This window comes from Sander vitreus, chromosome 18 (assembly GCF_031162955.1).
Source record: "Sander vitreus isolate 19-12246 chromosome 18, sanVit1, whole genome shotgun sequence".
Lineage (NCBI taxonomy): Eukaryota > Metazoa > Chordata > Actinopteri > Perciformes > Percidae > Sander > Sander vitreus.
The window spans coordinates 5,650,996-5,666,431 of record NC_135872.1 but is presented as its reverse complement, the minus strand read 5'-3'; the positions used below and the strand labels follow the sequence as shown (position 1 = coordinate 5,666,431).

Below are 15,436 nucleotides of genomic sequence, written 5' to 3'. Positions count from 1 at the left end.
GAGTCATACGTTATAAACAGCTGCAGCCGACCGTGCATGACGAAACTGGCTCGCCATCAAAGGCAGCACCAAGAGAGATTTATCGTCGCAACCTCAATCTGTACCTGAGCCGCATTCTTTTGGAAACAATGGATTTACATTGGCTAAACAAAGAAAAACACAAAAAGATAAAAAAAAAAAAAAAAACAGAAACACAAAGAAAAAGAGAAACACAGCGTTGTCTAGTGCTCCTGAATCCATATTCATGTGTCGTAATGGGCCTTTATGCACGCATAACATGGCTCTGCACTATGGAGTCTTTGATCTAAAAATACTCTGTCCAGACTGTTTGGCGAGTAAGGGTTTTTCAGACAACTGATTCCAACTTTATTTTATTTTATTATTTTTATTATTTTCAACTTAAGATTCATATTAAAGCTTTCAGTTTCAATGAGTGAAATAATCCCAAATTTCATACCCTGGATTTTGCTACTGTCTGCAGTCCTGATGTCAATATGGGTGCGTCTCATACAGTAAACTGTAAGAACTGTCCAGTCTGACATTTTGGTTTTCAAATGTAATGAGCAGAGCCTGCTGTGTTCATCTGTTGTGATTAGTTCATCTGTTCAGTCCAAACAGTGCCATCGTATTGCCGATCTCGCTGTTATCCTTACTGAAGTATGAACCACAAGTGCAAGTTGAAATTGAACCCACAGAGATGATTCAGTGTGTCATCACCCTTAAAGTAGACGAGCACAAAACAGAAACCGAAAACAACAACGAAATCATCAAGCATCATATAAAAACGTACTCCAAAAAATGCAGCAAATGAACCGTATCAAATTTGGAATATTGTCATATTCAGAAAAATAGTGTAATATTAGTGTGCATGTAAACATAGTCTGTGTTGTTGCGGAGGTCATTAACACCAAAAATAAGTACCACCAGTGTCACCTAACACCTGAAGACATTTTTGATGAACTACTAAAAACAAAATCATTATTTTTACAGTTGTTCAATTATGTAATTTTGTCTCCCCAAATGCTATTTCAAAACATTTCCCACACTGCCAGGTTAATATTCTCAACATTCCCTTTGTTATATTTTAATTTACGTTCATATTGATTATCTAAATACAATCAAATGTGCCAATCTTTTGTCTGCAAAATGTCAGACTCCATGTGTAGTAAATGTAAACTCGTTAATTCCTCAACTTGTTATTAAACCCCCTAAATTCTCAGACATCACTTCAATGTTACCACTGGTACAGAAGATACGGCCCTGGCTGTTATAAACAATGGCTTCCCATAAACCAGTTCCATTCTTCTGCCTTGTTGATTGGACTGGTTGGTGTCTGATTTGCTTTATTGCCTCAAATGTGGCATGATATGTAAGATCCCTTTTACACCTGAACAGTTGAGTAGTGGAATGAATGCATATTAAAATGTTAATTATTTCTTTACATAGCACATTATTTGTGCATGAATTATATGTTATTACGGCACGTGCCAGGCTGGCATTATCATTTGTTATTCCAGTCTTCCTGTAAAGGCCATTGTCAGTGGTTGGAAAATAGTAGACTCAAGAAAACCCTCAAAAAAACATAAGAATTATTCCCCTTTAAATAAATTAGCTACAGAATTCAACTCTGATGGTACCAGTAACAACAACATGGAAAACTAGAGTTCAACCCTCTTGGATGGTTGCCCAAATGTACTGTACAGTATGGAGTAACTTCAGTCTACATATCAAATATCCTCAATTAAAGAACTTGCAGGGACCAAAGGTAATGACTGTATAGACTCATGAAATGAGGATCAAAGGCATTAAGCTTAACAAGTAGTGATGCTGTGGGTCTAAGAAATGTATTTTATTACTGAATATGAAGAGGAAGATGTATATTATTGATGCCATGCAGAGAGGATACTGTAGGAAAGAGTGAAGTGTATGTGAAGTGAATGAACGCAAGAGACAAGCTGTGGGGAATGCAGTATGTTGATGTTGCAACTAGAGAGGATGAGGAGAAGAGTTTGCATGGGATGTGGCATGAATGACTGCATGTGAAGACAGAGATTCAGAGAAGAAGATGTCTGGAGAATGAAAAAAAGAAAAAAGTTGAAAGGTATATATTTTTTGCCAGTGGGCAGTGGATGATGCCAAGTCATGAGGGAAATGATGTAAACCAAACCTCAAGAGAAAACTATACCGTTTCTGACATAGACAGAAGACAACAGATGAAAACAGAGTAAGATAAAGGAAGCCATGGATGGAACCTCTGTGTGTGTGTGTGTGTGTGTGTGTGTGTGTGTGTGTGTGTGTGTGTGTGTGTGTGTGTGTGTGTGTGTGTGTGTGTGTGTGTGTGTGTGTGTGTGTTGTGCAGCAAGCTAGCATCCTCTTCAGAGCTGACCTCCTTTTAGTCTGACTCAGCTGAGGGCAAAGCGCCACCTGCTGGACCAAAGAGGATGTACAACTAGAGCATGTTTTTGGCTGTTAGTACATTTACAAAGAACATTAAGAATCTTTGTTGCTGTCATACACAAGATCTGTAGTTAAAGAGGGTCTCACGTACAATACTAGGACAATTAGACAGATGTCGATACAATGAGAAAAAACATGGGTAACACTTTACTTGAAGGTATCGACATAATTGTGACATGACACTGTCATGAACGTACATAAACATTATAAACAAGTCATAAACGTTTATGACTTCTGTCATTAAGTGTCATTCGGTTTTTGTCATGACAAGTTGACATTGTTTGGGTTGTCTTGATTATGACAACTTGACATTAATCAAAGTAACATTACCAGAAGTTGTCTTGGTCATGACAAGTTGACATTAAATTTGTTTGGAATGTCTTTTAATGACAACTTGACATTAACCAGGATGACATTACCAGAGAATGTTTTTGTCGTGACAACTTGACATAATATCATCCTGTTTAATGTCAAGTTGTCTTAATAAGGACACTCCAAAGAAATTTAATGTCAAGTTGTCATGACAAATACATCTTACATACTTAAGATTTTTGACAACATAACTCAAGGTCCACTTACTAGCTTTTTCCAGAGATTCCAACCTTATTTCAGTCTTTCACAGAGGATGACGTTTGCTTAGTTATCTTGGAAATGGATGCGCTGACATTTTAAACTTAGTGGTTTCATTTATAGCACTATTAGGATTTCTCGTCCATGTTGGGTTAAAGTTAAGCATTCTTGATCTCGGTGTTGTGGGTCTAGAAATGGCAATGTCAGACAGTCGGGTGGTCGGTCCATCACTTTGGTCAAGACTGAAATATCTCAACAACTATTGGATGGATTGCCATTAAAGTTAGTAAACACATTCATTGTCTACAGAGGATGAATCTTATTGACTTTGATTTTGGGTAAAATGTCTCGGCAAATATCGGAAGGATTGCCATTAAATTTGGTGTAGACATCCATGTCTCCTTGTGGATAAATGGCAATAACTTTGGTGACACTTAACTTTTCATCACCATCATCAGGTTAAAAATGTAATTTGTCCACTATTTTACTGTCTGCACAGTGAATTAAGTTTACAGACTAAACATGTGTACTTTCTGGGTTATTTTGAGCCGTTTTCTGGGACAAATTTACTTCTATGGTCAGCAGTTTTTATTTTCTGGCACTTTCATCACTTTACCCACGAAAGAGGCATTTCTAGGGCTGTCCCCAGAGATAATTCACTGTGTCTTCCATCTAATTAAATAAACACAGATCTGTCTTAACCGCAAGCCCTGTCCCTTCCCTCCTAATTAATCACTGAGGTGACGACAGCCTCGTCCCCTGTCTACAAATCCCTCTCCCTAAACAGCCTCTGAGATTGCTCCACCATTTAAGTTTCATGAATAATTTAGCATTTTGTCCTGCGTCTGTGCCTCGTTGGTTGGTCCTGTGGGAGGAAGAATGTCTGTGGGTTATAGTTTGTGTTTGTTTGGGTTTTGGTCATCATACAGCCTAGAGATGCGGTTTGTAGTAACATCTCATCAGCAATATTCCAGCTTGTTAAAAGTATTTGTTAAAATCATTTGTTAAAATCATACATCCGGACACCTGAAACACAATTACAGTCAACACTTTAACAGTTCTGAAATCAGCGTGTAAGTAGTTAAATCTCACCAGTAAACATTCACAAGATTAAAAAAGATTCCCTGGATGGCAAGCAAGAGCCTTTAGGTCGCTTTCACACCTGAGCTGTTGGGTCCGTTTTAACCGAACCCTGGAGCATTTGGTCGGATAGTCCGGTTCGTTTGAGGCGGTGTGAAAGCTCATTCGAACTCTGGTCTGCTTGAAAACGGGGGTCTCGGTTCACTTCTAAGTGAACTAGAGTTCAGTTCACTTCAGGTGAGAACGCAATCCGACCCAAATACAGGAAGTGGACCAAACACAGAGCATTTACTAGCCTGCAATTTCAACCTTGCACACAATTTACAGATTTATATATGATTTAAAGCTATAGTGCGTAGTTTCTGTCGCCCCCATGAGGAATTTTAAGTAATGACAACAACACTGTCGGCGCGTCCACATGATACAAGCCTTCCGTGATCTCGCACGCGCCCTCCTCCACGCAGTTGCTAGTAGCCAAAGACAACACGGAGGATTAAAAAAACATGATGGACTCTTCAGAAAAGGTAATTCTCTCTCTCTCCATTACTCGCTGTCTTTTAGCTGCTTAGATTGTTCACTTTCTTCTAAATTATTAATTAATAATGTAATAATTAATTATTAAAATTAAAATTTGGTGTTGCTCCAATATTTCTGAGACCAGAAGTGGCTGTGAGTTTCACTCGGATATTCTGTCTAATAAACAAGCGACCGTTTCGACGGCTTGATATTTGATTACAGTGTGTGGTGCGTTTGACAAAGTGCAATGTGAAAGCAAACTGAACCAAATAGAAAATGCAATAATGTTGCAACTTCACCCCCGAATTGCACTGAGTCTACCGAACTATAGGTGTGAAAGCGCCCCTTAAACAGTAAAAACACCTATTTCCTCTCAAATAGAGCAGACAGCAAAGTCCAAGAGCCAAAATCCATCATGACAAAGAAAGTGATGGATCAGTGTTGGAAATTGATGAAGCTTAATGATCCTCTTTCTTGTGGTTTGTGGGCAATCTCATGATAATGGAGTACAGTCCCAGCGCACAAATCACACAGCCCTTTAAAAGATGTGGCTGTCTCTGGCAGGTGTAGATAATACTGTGCAGCCTTTACACTCTTTATACAGACTGTGCATTATTGTTCAGGTTTGTGTTTTATGGGACATACAGTATTAAAATGTGACTTTTCACAGCTTTCTTTCTTTTATCATCTTGTCTTCTTTTGGTTTTAACCAATATTTTCTTTGATAATTATCCCCTACGTGATAGTGCATAATGGGTTTATATTATAAGAACACAAATGACTTGACAGGGGAGAGTTCCTCTGACATTATTTATTATATCCGTACACGTGACGTTTGGAACAGTAGTGTCCGTTCAATATCTCTTATCGGCTTAACCATGCAGTGGATGGATGTGGATTCCTCCCAATAGGTTGTGTTGAAAAATATCTTTTTCAAAGGCTTGCATATAAGCCGAGCAACAGCAGGTGCATCTATCCAAACCCTGAAAATGTGATCATAGAAAAAAATAAAATAAAATAAAACATGATGAATGCCATGGGTGACACCAGACTCCCTGACTCTCCAGCTGGGTGTAACAGAGAGACCTCCTGCCCAGTGAAGGGTTGCTGATGCTGCAGCAGTCAGGCATAAAATAGCTGGACACCAAACATTTGGTCTCAGTGTGCTCCTGCCCAGAGGACATTCAGCCGCAGTTCAACCAGCTAGTAAAAAGATATATATACCTGCTGGAACAACACGTTCTACAACAAGCAGAAAAATCCCCTCTGGATATTTCGGATCCGATCATGAACTCCACTAGAGAAGATAATATTTGTCTTCACTCCATTTGAGGAGTTTGCTGAACAAACGGGCTCTCTGGAAGTGTTAGCCTCAGACCCTTCTGTCAGTGTATGACAGAGATTCTTGGCCAACGTGACTGTTAAAGCTGTTGCTTTGCCCGTCAGCGTCTCACAACGACGTACAAGTTTAACTAATTCAGAAACAGGCAGGATGAAGCTCTGCATTCATTCATAATCCCACAATGTGCCACCTTCCCGCAGAGCTGTGGGAGTGTTTATTAGCGCTTTAGAACATAATTGCGGCAAAACAATGAGAAAAGAGTCTTTTATTGCTCTCATTAGTGCTTTGTACTGTTCTCGCTCTCTTCATTTACTCTCTCGACCACTGCTGCACACTCTCTCTCTCTCTCTCTATCTCTCTCTCTCTTTCTATCTGGCCTTTTAGCCGGGGAGGAAGGGCCGACTATGAATGGTGTGTATTCCACACTAGGGCTGCAAAATTCATCGCAATTTTATCGAAATCGCAATATGGACTAGATTCAAGATTCAAGATACTTTATTGTCATTGTATGAACACAACGGAAGTAGTTAGTGGCAATCAGTGCAGCAGCAGTAAATAATAAATAAAAACAAGATAAAACACAAATGAAAAGATAAAAACACATTTTAAAAAAGACATTTCACACTCATATGAGCATTTGCAGAGTTTTATTTTATTTTATTCTTTTAAGTATTATAGTTCTTTCATGACAGTAGTCCTTAGCAGCTACAGGTTGTATTTGTGTGTTTGTACATGGGGGGGGGGGGGGGATGATGGAGGCTACAGCTCTTGGGAAGAAGCTGTTCCTCAGTCTGTTAGTCTGGCTTTTGATGGTTCTGTATCTTTTTCCAGATGGTAATGAGACAAACAGACAGTGTCCTGGGTGTGTTGTGTCCACTGGCTCTCCTCTGTAGGTGGCCAGCATGCACAGCATAGGTCCGGGAGCACAGCTCCTACACTCCTCTGTGCCGTTTTCACCACCCGGGCCAAGTCCTTTTGTTCTCTGCTGTAGCTGGCATACCAGTGCCAAATTGCAGCCCCCCCACGCAATATTTGTTAAAGTATGTGTCAAACCCTTTTGAATTAAGTATTGTGGTGTTACAGAGACGTCCCAGCTTACAAATCGTATCCTACCTAAAGAAAAAATCTCTGTTTGGTACAGATCCTCGCAAAAATCAAACTATAATCATTTAATTTTTTTATTTCATTATTTTTAAATAAAAATTAGAATAATGATACAAAATGATCATTCCCTTCAGCCTTCAATATCGTAAATCATATCGCAATCGCAAATGATTGTACATAACACAACAAGCACCCAACATTTAAGCCTTCTCTTTATTCCATGCCAAACACGTACTGTGCACTGCTCGAGCAGCGAAAGAGATTCTGATGCCTGGGCTGCAGAAAATGTCCGACACGCAGGAGAAACACGATGAATCGGCTATCAGAGGTGCACAGAAGGACCAGCACAGCGGCGGACAGTATATCTGATGAAAGTGCAGATCAGTATGTCTCTGTATCACTGGGCAGGGCTCCTTTCCAGCAGTGGATATTCCTCAGAGACCGCAGTTTGTCGGGAAGACAAGCTGCACACTGAGGCATAAATGTCAGAAAGATTCCCCTCAGTGGCTTGCACTGTCGCAGTGTGGGAAGTGAAAGGCTTTTTAGCTCACTGTCACATCAGGTATTGGTAAATCCAGAAATAGGCGCACAGCTAAACAAAACAGTCAGTGACTGTTTTGTGTTTTACTGAAACTTACTGAGCTCCCAGTGTTGAATTTGTTTTAATTTAAACTTGTATTTAGAGAGATACCCCACACTAAGTGCTCAGTTGACACTCTGGTAAACAATTTATGTATCAAATTATAAGGTTGACACAATGATGTGATATAAAAAAGTGGGCAACGGATGACTTAAATCATAGCTTGTGTATTGGTAACATTTAAAAGATAAATTTCTAAAACTGAAAAAAACCTTTCAAAGTGCATTACTTCTCTAAACAACATGCTGCCGTTGCCATATGGAGGCTTTTTTTTTTTAAAGTCTTTTTGTTTAATTTCATTACAATTTTTTTTTAAAATAAGTCATTTTCCAGCCAACGGTGTCACCTACGATTGGTTGTTTTTCGCTTCTTGAACAGGCTAATGCCCATTATGCTCAGCAATCTTAAGCATGTGTTGATGGGAAAATGACACTGAATATGAGATGAGTGGTGATTTCTCTGAGAGGGCTGGTCAGAAAATAACAAAAATCCATTATAACGTTTTTTTTTTGCAATTAATATTTGAACGTACAAAAGCCTTTTAATGGTTTTTGTGATGAGAAGAGAAGAGGGCAGGGAAGGGACCGGGGACAATTACTGTTTTATTGATCAAAAGCTAATGAAAAAGCAAAGCCTATAAATCACTCATCTTTTTTACTCCCTGTAGTACATGCATTTAACTCTCTTAACTCATAAAGGGTTCCATCTAATACACACACACACACACACACACACATACACACTACTAAGTGCACATGGCTCTTACACCTTTTTCTATGTGTAATTGATGTTCAATATCGCATATTTTACACCGATAAAACTGCACATACAGTATAACCTTGGTCTTCTCCCCCTTGTCAAGACTTTTTGAGTGTTGTCTTACATTTTTATCAATTAACGATTATAGTGTAGACAGTAGTGAAAGAAGTATTCAAATCTTTTAGTTGAGTAAAAATACTACTCTAAAAATACTCCACTACAAGTTCAAGTCCTGCATTTAAGTAAAAGTATGTATGAGCAAAATGTACTTACAGTAAAGTATGAACAGTAATATCTGTAGTTTCTGGATTAATATTCCTGCTGCATTAATATGCAAGTTTTATTTTACTGCTGTAGATGTTTAAGTTTGTGCTCATTTTAACTCCTTTGTATACTGTTGGGTAGTTTGATCTGCAGCAATGCATCATATTCTATAAGACCATCAAGTGTTTGTAGCGTCGCTGTCCTGTGAGAACCACATATCTCTAAAAGGTTTTCATGGTGTCAGAGAAAACAGCCCTGTTTTCAGCTTTGTGACGATGCATTTTCCAGCTGATCCAAGAGGCTTTTTAAAGACTTCATTTAGCTGAAGAAGTAGGAGGGTTTTTTCAACTCGTAAAGGAACATTTCAGTTTATCACAAGCATTCAACATCAACACATCTGGAGATACATGGTTTTCACTGGACAAGTAGGGGATGAAAAACTGTCATCTGTAAAGTAACTAAAGCTGTCAGACAAATGTAATGGAGTAAAAATTACAATACTGACCTCTGAGATGTAGTGGAGTAGAAGTATAAAGCAGCATAAAAGGGAAATTCTCAAGTAAAGTACCTCGAATTTGGAATTGAGTACAGTACTTAAATGTAAATGTAAACGTAGATTTGTTCTACCACCGCGATTGTATTTACCTGAGATGTCTAAACCTGATCGTGTTCAGTGGATCTCTGGTGCAGAATATTCATGGTTTTGTATTTTTCTGTCTTACAGGCTGGAAGGAACAGAGGACAAGTTCAGGAACAGGGAGAGTCGCCCTGAGGACCTGCAGATCATCGCCGAGCTGAAGGACATGGTGTCTGAGAGAGAATCTCTCGTCAAAAAACTGGTGGTAGGCAATGTGTGTGATATATAGAGGAGAAAAATGTGAAAAAGGAAAGTACTCCAATTTCTGTTCATTTGAAGCGTTCAGATGCAGTAGCACAAGTTTCCGTTTCTCACAAATTGGATATACACAACCAGGGTGCGGTTTTCCACGGGGGAGGAGGGAGGGTTCCTGTGTGGGATTTTCCCATTTTCTGGTCTACATATCCCTTCCTCTAAAATTATTTGTATCCCCTACTTCACCAATAGACCATTTATTATACACCTAAAAAATAAGTATTTTTAAACTAAGTAAAGCGCTGTAACAGGAAAATCAGAGCGGCAGTTGCTGGTTGTATTTAGCCGCTCCAGAGCTCCGGTACACCGGCTACCAGCGACAGTTATTAGGTGATTAGCCTATAGGTGACTGTAAGCCGGCTACAGGCACCGCCAGATGACGGTCCTTTCAGGGGCCCTGGTAGTTGAGTTTAGCCAGAAAATGTGAGCGTCATGCGGCGACGACTAGTTACGTTTTGGAAAAAGATTGTGGTTTGATTAACCCTCATGTTGTCCTCGGGTCAAATTTGACCAGTTCTCAAAACCGCTATATCAGAAATATGGGTTTCTTTTTAACCAAATTACTCAAAAAATGAAGTACAATTGCAAGTACTCGATTACTACTTTCATTGAATTGTGGGTATTCAATTTTATAGCATTTGAAAAAATTGAAATGGTTTCAAAACCTGACTAAACTTTGACGTAGACACGTCTGTGATTCTCCACCAACATACGTTCCTCTAAAATTAGTCAAAATCATTCATCATTTCTTCAAGGTTTTTTTTTAATGAATGACAGAATTGCAAAAAAACAATTACTGTACGATGGGATATACATATTTTCCCTTTTTTAACCAGAACATACCCCCCCACCCTCCCAACCAATTACAAATAAACTTGTATTAAGGATTACTACAAGAGATAATTTAAAACACATAATAATAATATAATAATAAATTATATTATAAATATTATAAATTATAATATATAAAACATAAAGGTTGAGAAGGTACAGAATGACAAAAAAAAATTAAACACACACCTTAAAAAAAGGAATGGAGGGTGGGGGGAAGGAATAGCTACTCTGAAATTGTTGTAGTTGGTTTCTCAAAAAATGTCAAGAAGGGGCGCCATATTTTGTAAAATGTATCCTCAGATCCCTGGGTAGTGTAACGTATTTTCTCTAAATTCATACAGGACATAATGTCTCTAAACCAATGTGAGTGGGAAGGAGGAGCAGGGTCTTTCCACTTGAGTAAGATAATCCTACGAGCCATTAAGAAGGAGAAGGCCAATACCTTCAGCTTCGCCTTAGGCAAGTCCAAATTGGGAGCAGTGCCAAAAATGGCATTAAAAGGGCTCGGCTCAATCTGATGATGAAGTACTTCAGAAATTGTTTGAAAAACTGATGTCCAGAAATCTGTTAGGGTGGGACACAACCAGAACATGTGAAAGAGTGACGCAGGTGCGCTCTTGCAACTATCACAGGTTGGGTCGACGACAGGGAACATATGAGCTAGTTTGGTTTTAGATATGTGGAAACGATGTACTACTTTAAATTGCACAAGAGCATGTCGGGCGCACATGAAGGTAGAGTGTATCCGATCCAGGACTGAATCCCACATGCGATCTGTGAAGGCAGAACCTAGATCCTGTTCCCACATGGTTCTTATAGCTGTTAAAGAGGGACTATGCAACTTCGAAATAAGGTTATAAAAGACCGAAATGGTGCCTTTTAATGTGGGGTTAACAGAAAGAAACATATTGACGGGATTGGCTGGGGGTTTATTAGGGAATTGGGGAATTAACTTCTGTATATAATGCCTGATCTGTAGAAATCTGAAAAAATCAGTCTTTACGATACCAAAGTTATTCGTCAATTGAGAAAAGCTAACAAATAGATCATTAATAAATAAATTGCCAATGCAGATTAAGCCTTATTTATGCCAGATCTTAAATGCACCGTCCACCGTCGAGGGAGCAAACAAATGATTAGCTGCAATTGGGCTGAGAAGTGAAAAAGTCTGCAGACCAAAATTCTTCCTAAATTGGGTCCAGATTCGAAGGGAGTGCTTAACCACAGGATTACTGTTGGGAATAGCAGAAGAGAGTGGGAGTGCAGCGCTTAAGAGGGCAGATAGAGACAAAGGGCTAATAGCGCTGGACTCCATTGTTACCCAGACTGGGGCTGAGTCATCAAGGTGAAAATGCCCCTAATACACTAAAGAGCGAATGTTAGCAGCCCAGTAATAGTATTAGAAATTAGGCAGGGACATTCCACCTGTTTGTTTGGGTCTTTGAAGAAAAGCTTTCCGTAACCGAGGGTGTTTACCATTCCAAATATAATTTATCATTAAAGAGTCCAGGGCCTGAAAAAAGGATTTGGGGAGAAAAATGGGGAGACATTGGAAAAGATATAGGAACTTTGGGAGTAATGCCATTTTAATTGAATTTATTCTACCTATAAGAGAAAAAGACAGAGGAGACCACTTCGATAATATTTGCTTCGCCTGATCCAATAATTTGAGGAAATTCGATCTAAATAGGTTTTTAAAATTTTTAGTAAAACATACCCCAACATAACTCAGATGATCTGTCGCCACTTTGAATGGAAGAGCTGTATAATTAAGTTTAAGAGCTTCTGTATTTAAATCATTCATCATTTCCAAATTAGGTATAATCTACTATAAATGACATTTATTGACCATGAATTCCCAAAATATGTGTAAAACTATTGGTAATAAGTTGGTGTTAGTGAAAAATAGCATCGAAAACGTGGGAAAAAAGTGACAAAAAACGTCAGAAAATGTGTCAAAAATATTTTTAAAAAGGTAAAAAAAAAAGTGCACGGTCGACCAGAAGACAACACCAGGGTTAAACAAGCGGCAAAAAAAGTACATTTTTAATTTTGACGCGAAAGGACAACAAGTTCAACACTCGACAAACAAACGAGCGTATTCCTGGGTGAAAGTATTTTTTTCGCCGTGAAGTGAACTCTGCTCTCCAGCGCTGTGTTTGATGTTGACATAAAACGTTGTGCTATTTCATTTTGAAACTATTTTCCATTGAATATTGAAGTTCACAAATAAGTGTTTTGGCATGGCTGGCCGAGTGGCACCCCCTTTTCCCCCCCTTCTGCTTTTTTCACAAATAGCACCCTGCTGACTAATTTTTTTTTCACAGTCCCTTGAGTCTTCCGTCAGCTTACATGGTTTTTCTCCTCCAGGACGATAAGAAGTTCTACCAGCTGGAGCTCGTCAACAGGGAGACCAACTTCAACAAAGTGTTTAACGCCAGTCCTAACGTAGGAGTTATCAACCCGCTGATTAAGGTAGGCCCTGATGTCCTGCAACACGCCACACACAGAGGCACTCTGATCAGCCTGTCGCTTCATTCTACTACATAGCAAAGATGATACCCACTCCATCTCATTTCACATCCATCAGTGCTGATCGATCAGAAGAACAAAGCTACTGTTGCAGTGGAACAGCCATAAATCATGACCACAGTGATTTTTTTCAAATATCACCGTAAATCGCGGTTAACAAATGAGACCGCTTCCAGGAGATTGTCAGAGAGTGTTTCGGGGGTTGAACTGAGCAGCAAATCTGCTGCCACGGCAACACGAAGAGAAGCTGTTTTACAGCAAAAGACACGATCACGATGCTCCAGTGAAAAACTTTCAGAGTTTACAGCAAATGGCAGATGGTACAAAAGGGCGATGGAGAAAAAAAATCAATTTTAAAAGGTCTTTTTTGGTCTTCAATGCAAACAAAATCGCCAAGGACAGCGAAAGAGGACAGGAAACAACACAATTAAAGGAAATGTGGTGTTTTTTTCCGGCACCACTGGTATGAAAAGGAGGCTGACAGTCAGACTTAAAAAGGTCTCATTTCTTTTTTTAAAGATGGTTTCTATGGGCTTTTATTACCTTTTTATTATAGAGCATCTAGAGAGGGGGGGGGGGGGGGGGGGGGGGGGTGACAGGAAGCAAAGCGCCGCTGGTTGGATTCAAACCCGGCCCAAGGTCTCATTTCTTTACAGCAATTAAACCGAAGTGTCACCGTTCAAACAGTGACTCAAATTCAATGCACCGCCAAAAGACAACACTAGATTCATTATTAATGCTTGTTAAAGCGAAATGGAAATGAAGTGAATCTCTTGAAGTAAAATGACCAAAATGGTGTGCTCATGCAGGATCCCATCGCTCATGATCAAAAGCTGTTGGAAAAAAAAAAAAAAATGTTTTCAGGGCCTTTAAAAGCTCCCAGTGCTCCGGGAAATATTTCATTCCTCACAGTATGTCTGAGTTGAATGGTCCCCACTGCATGATAAGTATATAACTGTTGACGCCATCTCTCTCGGGTTCTATAACTTCCAGTATGTTTTTGTTCTTGTTACATGTATTTTACCCCCACATATTTGTATATGTGTTGTGTGTTCACCGTGTACTAGTCTTCCACCCAGTTGGTCTTCCTGACTTTTTTTTAAATCTCCAGCTCTCCTTTGCTTTCCAAGCCATTTGTTAGTGCGAGATCTTTTCTGCCTTTTGACACATCTCTCCTCATCTGAACTTCCATTCTGCTCAGAGCGACTGCTGCTTTAAGACTGAGACTGAGTGATGCCGGTCTTCAGATTGATCCATTACCCTGTGCTTCGATCCGCTTTTAAATGGAGGATCGAGTTAGCACGCTGCTCTTTCCTGTCTCTCACTGGATGGACTGTTAGGGCTCTCCCTGTATTCCATCTTCCCTTTTTTTACCTCCATTTCTTCCTATCTTTTATTATTATTTTCTTTCAAACTTCCCTTTTGCTCCTTTTTTGACCCCCATGCCCCTCCCTTTTCTTTTCTTTTTCTGTGTAGCAAAAGAAAAAGAATGAGAAAACCGCAGCCAGCCGATTCAGCAGCTCTCCTAATGTCAGGGCTCTGGAGGCAGCAGGTATGGGCGTGGGCGTGGCAGGCTCAGGAAGTGGGCAGCCCCCCCCGCCCCCACCCCCCCCCCCGGCCCAGCCCAGCCGCCTAGAGCCCATCCCCAACTCCCCCCTCCACCACCTTGAACTCAACTCCAACAAACCTCTTCCCCCGCCGACCCCTCCCACCGAACCCAAGAAATATATGAGGTGAGACCTTTTCAGCCCCGACGGGCAGCAGCTGGTCAATCCACGCATCAATCATCCAATCACAGACCTCAGTTTAATTGAAACAAATTCTGCTGATTAAAGAGAGTTAAAAGCACTTTTAATGAGTTGACTCATAGCCTTAGAGTCAAATCTTGAATGTACACACTGTATTTTTTTGGCCTTGTGTTATCTCACAAAAGCCTCAACGTTAAAAAAAAACAAAAAAAAACGCTGGAACTCTCTGTTGTTTCTGGCTTTGAAAAAGAAACAGTGGGACAATAACTGGTGTTTTTTTTACATTTTCATCCCTTCCTGCCAAGTCTGGCCTTTTCATAAACCATAAGGAGCATGAAGTCATTGTCATCGCGAGCTGCAGAGTGTAAAAACAGAAGCTTTCAAACACTCTAATGTGTTGTAATTGACCATTCGCTAATCGCCAGCTCCTTAACAGTGCTGATCCATTTTTGCGACACAACTGAAGCGTGGTGTCGTGACGTAGTACATCCATGTTGGACGAACGCGTCACGTGGGTCTGACTTCTCGAGAATTTCAACCGACTGTCATGGCGGCTCGGACAGAATACGATCTCATATTTTACGAAAATAGTTCATCGAAACGTGTTTCTGAAAACATTTTAAGCGAGAAGTAGGCCATGCAGTTGCTGAATCTGTCTTCATTTCAGATCGACAAAGGTCAGTTTGAAAGATTTTCGT

At 39.8% G+C, this 15,436-nt stretch overlaps 1 protein-coding gene across 4 annotated transcripts in view; it reads left to right on the top strand.

The window, feature by feature from the left end:
* The window catches only part of fam184ab (family with sequence similarity 184 member Ab), a 96,330-nt gene that overhangs the window by 72,219 nt on the left and 8,675 nt on the right, over positions 1-15,436 (top strand). For 2 of the 4 annotated variants that reach the window (XM_078274636.1, XM_078274637.1), the window contains 4 exons: positions 9,457-9,574; positions 12,829-12,933; positions 14,467-14,559; positions 14,614-14,723. In XM_078274636.1, coding sequence (XP_078130762.1) covers positions 9,457-9,574; positions 12,829-12,933; positions 14,467-14,559; positions 14,614-14,723 — 426 coding nt within the window. Of the gene's footprint in view, positions 1-9,456; positions 9,575-12,828; positions 12,934-14,466; positions 14,724-15,436 lie in introns of all 4 variants that reach the window. The other 2 variants (XM_078274635.1, XM_078274638.1) reach the window with 2 other exon arrangements.